Source organism: Cheilinus undulatus, linkage group 21 (genome assembly GCF_018320785.1).
Source record: "Cheilinus undulatus linkage group 21, ASM1832078v1, whole genome shotgun sequence".
Classification (NCBI taxonomy): Eukaryota; Metazoa; Chordata; class Actinopteri; order Labriformes; family Labridae; genus Cheilinus; species Cheilinus undulatus.
The window spans coordinates 4,868,119-4,878,074 of NC_054885.1; the positions used below are offsets into that span (position 1 = coordinate 4,868,119).

Here is a 9,956-nt window from a genome sequence, read left to right on the forward strand (position 1 = left end):
TTTGTTGGTCATAGATATCCAAATTGATCACAAACATTGCAGTTCAATAATTTCAACTCTAAAAATGTATTGACTCTTAAACTTGTAAAATTATGCAAAGGAGTGTTTATGGATGTCTGATGTCTGCAGCCTGCATTCTTGATTTTATGTCTCAACCTGTAGCACAAGCTACAGGGTCTGGTTAGTCAGTGGGTCATAGAACGCCATTGTTAAAGAAAAGTTATCTTTTGGGGGGAAAATACCACCGGACATGAAACCTCACATCATTTCTATAAAATATGGACATTTTTCATTTTTAACGTACTCAGTTGAAGCCAAAATGAGATGATAGTGCGTGCACCATAGGTCACAGTGCAGGTGGAGTATGTGGAAATTCAGGGTAACACACCTTTCTAATGCAGTCTGAGATCATTTTCAGTTTTTAGTTTCTAGTCACACATTTCTCATTTTTTTGTACTCTTTTTTTTGGTTGTTTTCCAGTTTGTTCTTTGTTTCCATCTCTCTTTATCTGTTTCTCATTTTTCATTTACATTTAAAAAATAGTTTTCAAATAAAAAACAACCAGAAACAGAGAATGTAAAATGAAAAACAGAAAACAAACAGTTGGTTTTGTTTATGTTTTTTAAATTTTTTTCTTTTTCTTCTTGTCTATGTATTTGTTATACAACAGTTAGCTGCTTGCTGACTTGTTAGCAAGGTCAGGAGAAAGCAATCCAGTAGCTGAAAGGGGGCACATCCCCACCTCTACTTAACCCACGTACTGAGACCATGGCAGGGGTCTAGTTAAATAACGTAGAGCGATAACCATAGCTGACCTAAACCGTGCACATAAACGTGCTCTCACCTTTGTAACAGAATTCCTCCCTCAGAAGCCCCATTTATTTATTCTACATGAAGCATATTGTGTCTAATGTCCACATTTGTTTCTTCTCTCCTATCAGAGACAAGCTGTGAGCCTCACTGAAGAGGCAGACAACCCAGCCTTCACAGAAAACTGAAAACAGGCCAAGGAGAGTGGGAAGACGAGCCTTGATGATAAGCTACTTTAGAGGTCCTTTTTGCATTTTTACCTCACACTGCACAAAGAAGGGAGTCAAAGCCAGGACCAGAGAAACCATTATATCCTCACAGAGAAGCAAGTGCTCTACAGTGAAGAAACCAGGGTGACCAAATTGCACATTTTACTTCTATCAGGTTAACAATGTATTCCTCAACAAATCATACCAAATCAGCAGACAATCTAGCCTTTTTACTTTGTATAACTGTGATTCTGATGATATTTTATTGGGGGACTGTTAAAGCCACTATTTGTCTTCTTTTTTCGTACGCCAGTTCAGCTGAGCTCTTTATCACACAACTGTGAATTTTCTTTGACTTTAGAGAGGTAGAATTCACAAATGATTGTTGTAAATATCTCTTTTTGTTATTTTTGTAGGTTCATGGTACAATATTAACTGCCTTCCTGACTATGTAAGTTTCTAAATGCTATACATGATGCTGTAGCTAGTTACCTGTTAGCGTTGCTAACTTTGAAAAGGAGGGAAACAGAAGATTTAAGTTTCGTCTTCACCAATCAGTTTGGTTCGGTTCATTACAGTTTGGTATGGGAAATCTTCTTGTGTTTCCGCAGCAAACCATTCCCTTTAAGATCGGCGGAGGTGTTAGCCTAATTGCTGTGGCGGTTACATAATAGCAGGGCATCGTAATTCTAAGAAAGTCTGGACCTCCAAGGTCGCCCATGGGTGTTTTCAAGCAGTGTGGTTCCAGAAGTAAAATTCCCCTTCATTTTCTCCATCGAGGATTTGATTATCAGCCATATTGTTGGAAGTTTCCAAGTCAGACTTACCGAAAACAACCTGAGAGTAAAACGATGATACATACTCCTGTAGAAGGCAAAAGTTTGCAAGTTATCAACTCCTTTTTAAGAAAATCATAGTTTAATCTTGATCTCAGCCAGAAAATACTACAACACCCACAATGCATTGGTGTCACAATGACGTCTCTAATGGGTGGGGTCTCAGGTTACTGTGAAAATGTCTAGCAAGCCCATGAACCAAGGCTGTCAACTATTGATGACAAACTATGACATGTGACATTATCATTAAAAATGTAGTCACTACAATAGAGATACTTGTCGATAAAGGTTAACTCTATGGTTTCAAAACAAATAAAATGAATCCCAATGGATTGTGGGTTACGTAGTTTCAGGTATGGTTCTACTGAACAGTAGCCACTAGCTAGTTATTTCTATCAACATCAAATTTCGGTCAGTAATCTCTTAGCGTTTTTTACGTATAAATAAAATTTCCGATCATTGTGGTTATGATCAACATTGGATTTAACATCCTTAAAGGGAGTATAGATTTTTAGCATTATTTTTCTTTGGGATTCTGATGATTTGACTGGAAAAACTGTAAAAGCCACTGTGTGTCTGTTTTTGTGTACGCCAGTTTAACTGAGCCCATTATCACACAACTGTGAAATTTTAGAGACGGAGAATTCACAAATGAGTTTTTTTTCTAAATATATATATTTTTGTTATTTTTGTAGATTAATGGTACAATATTAACTGCTTTCTTAAACTCTGAAAACTCTAAATGCTTGGCTCTAGCTGGTCAGCTGCTAGCCTAGCTAACGTTGAAAAGGAGGGAAACATGAGATATAAGGTCTGTCTCCACCAATCAGTTTAGTTTGGTTCAGTACAGTTTGGTATGGGAAACCCTGATCTTGCTTGTGTCTCCACAGCAAACCATACCCTTATAGGTCCACATTGGACGTCTTTTGACTAATCAAGGGACTGACTCTAAACCCCACCGTTTAGTCAGATAAGTACCCTTTGTACCGTAACAGAAGGGTGCCAGAAAAGAAGAACGGTACGGATCAGTTATTCACCAGTAAAATTATGGAACCTGTTACCAAATTTAACTGCGTGCTGTACTGTAGCAGACTAAACCAGACTGCTTGGAGGAGACTTACCGAGTGTGCCTGACTCTGTCCCAATGCAACAAAAACTGGACAAGGAAATAAAACATAAAGCCAAGCATTATAAATGTTAAACAGCTACATTTGTGGTTTTATTCAGTAATGTTTAAACAAGATTTAACATTCTATGACACAAATTCTGTAGGTTTTCTTGTTTTTGTTACTTTAAGACAACGTCGGGCAACTTAATTGTTGATTTTCATGCTAAGCTATGCTACCCTGTTTCTTGCTTCATGTACATATCTAAAAGACGGACGTAAAAATGGCATCATACAGCTCATCAAAATGAGCTAATCCGCTCACTTTTTAAATTTTTATACTCTTCATTTGACCGCAAAGCTGTAGGAGAAAGCTAACAAACGTTAGCACGTCACGTTAGCATGAAAATATTTCAAGTAAACACCAGCATGAAATGGCCAAATAGTATCAATCATGATAAGTGGTCTAGGCTCTGAGAAGAAAATTACATATTCAAAAGTGAATTTTGAATTTTGTTGCTGGTAGATTTAGTTTCATCTGGACAAAGCCAGGCTAGCTAGCTAAGCTAAGCTAAGCTAAGCTACACAAACCCTGTTGCCTTTTAATTAATTTCACCAAAAAAAGATCATGGTGTAGTCAGTTTTATCATGGAGCTCTCAGTGAAAGACACCTATTCTCTAAAAAACAGTACACTTATTTGACTGTGGAGCTGTAGCCAAGTGCTAACTAGCTCAGGTTAGCCTAAAACATGTTTTATAAACTTTTTTTTTTTTTTTTTATTAGTTTATGGACTGCTCAATTACAAAACCACTTTTATAGTAGTGTTAGTTTGACCAGATTGGATTTAAAATCTTTAAAACTTATCTTTGCACAAAGTTAGCAAAACTGGTAACTGTTGTTGTGTTTTTCGTGCTAAGCTACGCTAATTCATTTTAGTCAGCTTAATTTTGCAAAAAACGAAAGGTTGAAGGGTGTTATCAATATTATCAAACATCAGTGAAATAAAATTATACTTAACCATAACATAGTGCTTTTCATTGACTGGTGAGTTGAAGGGCTAGCTAGCTCATGTTAGCATAAAATATGAGCTAGAAAGCTCTTTAATTTAATAATGTAAGGGTTTTACAGGCTGATGGAACAAAAGCTAGCTTTTCCAATCATTTAGTCCGACTGGATCTCACTTCTTTTAAGGGAGTCCAATTTTGCATCTGGCGTTAGCTCATTGTGTAACCACAGATATGAGTTTTTTCTCAACTAGCTCTAAGCCAACAAAATGACTAAATACTTTCCCAAATATCAAATTTCTCTATCAGAGCCTGATATTTCACGGCCATTCTGTTTTAAAGTTTAATGAATCGTTTGTCATAAACTCAGCATGTGCCAAGCTAACCTGTGTAACCTCAACAAGCCTGTTTTTGAGTTTTAACCCCGCTATTGCCTCAGTAATGGAGGGAAAATATCCTCCAAAGGGACCTAAAGACGCTGCTGTAGTTGACCTTATAGAACACACACGACCGTACCGTGTTTTAGCCTTGATTTATCTGGTGATAGCCTGCACCATATGGTCACAGCACGCTCCCAGCAGCTGTCTGCTGCTGGAGAGTTTCAGATACTTTCCCCTGATTTGTGTTCATCCCGGTGTGCTGGAGGGCCATCTTTAAATTCTCCCTCTCTATGCCTCCCCTGGGAGGGAGGGCCGGTACATTCCTGAGAGCTTGAAAAGCTTTGAAACAACCACATGTGACCAATCAGGTCAACGCTAACGCTTCTGTAGCGCGACACGTGTTTATTTACATCCTCCCTCAGGACCAGAACTTGAACTTGCCTTAGACCAGAATTCCTTCGAAAACAGAGCCATGTGCCCCTTCATGGGTGTTGGTACGCAACTCTCACCAGCTGTTTCAGCTCATGTATTTGTATTTCTTACAAAAGTGTGCCTTTTTAATGAAATTTATTGTTTAATTATTCATGTTGGTGCTATTGAACTTAGTAGATTTGTATAAAATCAGCATGTTTGTTGTCATTTGTCTGTGATGTGGCGGTGTTACATGCCTTTCAAATGTGTTATTTGTATTAATGGTTGATTGCAGAAGCCCATATCAATTTTTATCATTTATTTTACTCCATTTTCCTGAGATGACTGCTTTCTTGAGGTAGTTTTCTGGATATTTTCTCAACTTATTTGTGTTGTCACAGATGGCTTAATCATGATAAGTAATACTGTGGGGATGTACATGGAGCAAAGATGAAATTTTTTTTTTATAAAGCTAATTTTTCCTTGAAATCTTGGACCTAAACTTACCCATCATTACTGGAAATCCAGCATTGGTATCTCAAGATATTAAGATCAGTGTAAATCTAGACAAAATAACTTTAATTTACCATTTTAAAATATATTAACAAGATATTTTGATAAGCAAGTCAAGATTACAAAAAACAACTGCAAATTGCAAGCTATCATGGGAGAATGGAGAAATCTAAATTGTATGGATGCAAAACTTTAAGTCCCTTAAAAAAACATAAAAACCCTCCTTTATTGCTAACTTTGAGAAAGCCCTTATCAATACTAACAATACTGTTATTTAATTATAAAAGATGGAGCAGTATAACAAGACGGAGACAAATAAAACAACAATAAAGAAACAAAAACTTTATTTGTTCCTAATGTAAATCAGTTTACCTGGTGTGTGAACAACACTGCAGACTGAAGTCTGTTAACAGATCGTTACTGTCCTATAAAACATCTCTGCTTCCTTCATAAACTCGTCATGTCTTTGTTCCGTTAATTTTTCTGTTGCCTATGAGCAAACGCACCTGAAATCAAGCCTTAATCTCAAAGCACAGGCACACCTAGCAGGGGCTGTGGAGGCTAACGTCACAGTTTAAATAGTTTCTGTAGTGATTAAACTGTGGGGATTGTTAGTTAAACATCCATACGTGCTCTGTATCTGTACATAGAGTCATGTTAAATTCACAGACTAATGGTGCAGGTTTATCATGTAAATATAATGTTCATAAATGTACATATTTGTTCTTCACTGTTTTCTGGTTTTAATATCGATTTAGACTTTGTTGTAAACTTTGAACATTTGATGTAAATAAATAAATGCTTCTATTTATTATAGAATCACTGCTGTGTGGAGTCTGTTTTTAAAGACATTTTATTTTTCCTCTGTCAACTACTCGTCTGCAAGCCTTGCAGAAGTAAAACACTAATTCCAAAAAAGTTGGGATGCTTTGCAAAATGTGAATAAAAACAATACAATGATTGTCAAATCTCATAAACCCATATTTTATTCACAGTAGAACATGAACAACATACCAGATGAGATCATCAGATGCAGGCTTTAGAACTGAACCAGGATAACAAGCTGATTGGTCTCTCTCTTCTTTAGTCTGCAAGACATGGCATCCATGGTTCCAGTTAAAATTTCACATTTATAATTGTCAGGAATAAGTGGTGAAAGGATGGCAAAAAATGGCTAAAAGTGGCAAAAATTGGTGAAAGCAGATAAAAGTGGCAAAAGTGGGTTGCAAGTGGCAAAAAAGTGGTTATAAGATGTAAAAAAAAGGGATAAGCAGAAAATGTGGGTAAAGAAAGGTAAAAAGGTGTCAAAAGTTGGCAACAAAAAGGTAAAAAAAAATTGTTAAAAAAGTGACAAAAATTGATCTGAAGTGCAAAACTGTTTGATTAAAATGGTATACAGTGGTTGCAAAGAGACAAAATGTATCTGAAGTGCAAATTGTTTGTTAAAAATGGTGAAAAGGGGTTAAAAGCAGCCAAAATGGGTTGTAAAAATGGTGAGAAGTGGTCAAAAAGTGGCCAAAACTCATCGTACAAATGGTCAAAAGTAGTCAAGAAGTGGCCAAAATGGTGAGAAGTGGTCAAAAAGTGGCCAAAACGCATCATACAAATGGTCAAAAGTAGTCAAGAAGTGGCCAAAATGGTGAAAAGTGGTTAAAAAGTGGCCAAAACGGGTAGTGAAAATGATGTATAGTGGTTAAAAAGTGGCAACAAATGGCATTTAAGGTAGTGAAATGAGTTTAAAGAAGCAGAATTGGCTTAAAGTAGTGGAATGGGTTTGATGTGGAAACAAGTGTGGCAAAGTGGGTGAAAAACAGTGATGAAAACTGGTTAAAAATGACATGCATAGATAATTTCAACATCAGAACTTATAGCTGGACACATTTTTTAGCTCCAGAATGAAGTAACTGTTAGCCTGGACGCTAGCGCCAATGCCACTGATTGAACACGTGCATTGATAATACCAATATTCACAGCTATGGAGGGCCAGTTCTCTGGGGGTTTCAGGGCCCAGGCAGCTCTGGGGGCAGGCCTGCATGTAAGTGCAATAGATTTATATCCATTTTACAATTTGGCTGATTAATTCGTACAAAGAAAAGAAATGTGACTCAAAGTGAAGACTCGAATGTTAGGACTTTTATTGACTAAAACTAGACTAAAATGTTTTTGAGACTGAAACTATGAGGGTGAAAAATAACTAGAATGTGACCAAAAATAAAGACAATTTTAATATAAAGGCTAGGACTTAATTTAGGATAACCAGCAATAGTAACACAGTGGAGAAAAGTCCAAGATGTGCTCTTATTTTGAAGGATATGACTCCATCTTTTGTTCCATCTTAAATCCAAACGGCCTCATTTTGCGTTTAACCATTTTATCTTATTAAGAAATGTACGAAACTCTGTGATTTGTTGTTAAGGAGGTTGTAATGAGTCCTGACTGGAGACCAGCTGAGAACCAGCAGACCCTTCCTCTTCTTCCCCCCTTTCTCCAGAAATGGATGGCTAACATCTTCACTGTTACAGAATGCACCATGTGTTGGACTTTGTCTTCAGATTAGGGCAGAAAAACGAACAGAAAACAGAAATTTAAATGCACCAGATTCCTGAATCCTCACCTGCAGAAGTAGCTTTAATAGTGACGTGTCTGTTGTTTGGAAGCTTTGTTATCTAGGCTAACAGTCTGCAGATGTGTAGAGGTTCTTTTCTCTTCATTTCAGCTAAGGAGAAAATAATTTATCATATTTAAAAGGCTTCTCCTGTGGTCCAGTCCTGATCTATGAGTAAATGATTCAGAGTTTAGAGATCTTAAAATAGGCCTTATTGGCTGTTCATTTGTCCAATCATGGCCTCCTGTTTCTTCTCTGTTGTTATCCTGAGAGGCTCGACGCTTTGACGAATGTTCATCCACGTTTTCCCTTGTTTCCATCCAACAGCTTTGGTATGCAGACATGGCAGAAGACATAAAGAAAGTTTTTTTTTCTCTTTTTTTGCCTCTCGTATTTTCACGGGGGGGGTCGGCGGGCTGTGCTTTTGTAGGTCTTCGGTGGAAAACAAGCCCTCTTTCTTGGAAGGTCAGGTCGTCACAGTGAAAGGCAAAACCACACACGTTTTTCAGAGGGTCTCCCACACATGACCTGTAGTAACCCTGAGAGAGTGAGAGCCTCTCTGCTTTGTTTACATCTACAGGTCAGCACATAGAAGCCCCTCAGAGAGAGAGAGAGGGGTTTACTGAGTATTAGACAGTCACAGTTCAACATTTACATGTTTAATAATAAAGGGGTCAGAGGATTTATACAAATGTCTTTCTGTAAAACACAAATTCCAAAAAAGTTGGGACACCTTGTAAAATGTATAGAAACATAATGCAATGCTTGTCAAATATCATAAACCCCTATAAACAACTCATCAGACATTGAAGCTGAGACAATTTACCACCTTATGTAAAATATTAGCGCATTTTGAATTTGATGGCAGCAACATGTACCAAAAAAGTTGGGACAGGGCCATGTTTACCATTGTGAATCATCCCCTCTTCTTTTAACAGCAGTCTGTAAACATCTGTGAAGTGAGGAGACCTGATGCCAGAGCCTTGGGAGAGGAATGTCCCGGACTCTTGTCCTGTGAAGCCATGCCGTTGTGATGGCTGTGGTATGTGGTTTAGCGTCTGGATAGGAGCAGATGTTGCTCTGAAACTTCTCTTAGCATTGATAGTTCCTTTCCAGATGTACAAGCTGAGCCTGAAGATCACCAGCATCCGTTACTGACCTTCAGCCTTGGCCTTTGACCCCAGAGATTTCTCCAGATTCTCTGAATCTTTTAATATTATGGACTGTAGATGGTGGGATATTCAAAGTCTTTCCAATTTTACACTGAGGAACATTTTTCTGAAATTGTCTAACAATTTTTAGATGAACCCCTGCCCCAGACTCTGCCTCTCCAAAATGCTTCTTTTATACCCAGTCATGTTACTGAGGTGTTGGCAGTTAACCTAATCAGTTGCAAAATGCATCTCCAGCTGTTTTTTTTTTTTTTGCCATCAAATTCCAAATGAGCTGATATTTTACATGAAATGGTAGAATGTCTCAGTTTCAACATCTGATATGTTGCTGATGTTCTACTGTGAATAAAATATGGGTTTATGAGATCTGACAATCGATGTATTCTGTTTTTATTAACATTTTTGCACAGTGTCCCAACTTTTATGGAACTGAAGATTGAGGAAAAATAATGTTTAGGCCTGCACTGGGGTTTCATCAGTGGAAACAGGTGACACTGCTGACCACTGCACTGAGCTACCAGCGCCCCCTACAGGAGCGTGTGTCTGCCTGTTGACCATATTTGGGCCTATTTCCTGTATGAGGTCATGTCTGCCCACAGATTTGGCTGGACCCCTAGCAAACAGAGAACAGGCCCTCTCCAGTTGTGATGCAGTGATGTGACCGTATTTGTGTTGGATCAGGTATTTTTAACACTTTTGCCACTTTTAAACTATTTTCCACTTTTTAAACATGTTTCACCACTTTCTCTGCCTGGTACCAATTGACCCATTTTTCCTTCTTCAACCCATTTTTGCCACATGAACCCCATTCTCACCACTCTTCTGCCTGTTATTACCACTTTTACCCCATCTTTGCCACTTTGAGCTTATTTTTTGCCTCTGTCAGCATTTGTTGTTCCATTTTTAACCC

General features: G+C 37.8%; 1 protein-coding gene across 1 annotated transcript in view; it reads left to right on the plus strand.

Moving 5' to 3' along the window:
• The window catches only part of ldlra (low density lipoprotein receptor a), a 29,068-nt gene extending 22,980 nt beyond the window's left edge, over window positions 1–6,088 (plus strand). Inside the window, exon 18 of the mRNA XM_041777722.1 lies at window positions 942–6,088. Within this exon, the coding sequence (XP_041633656.1) occupies window positions 942–998 (57 nt within the window). The 3' untranslated portion in view covers window positions 999–6,088. The remainder of the gene's footprint in view (window positions 1–941) is intronic.
• Window positions 6,089–9,956: the final 3,868 nt, after the last annotated feature.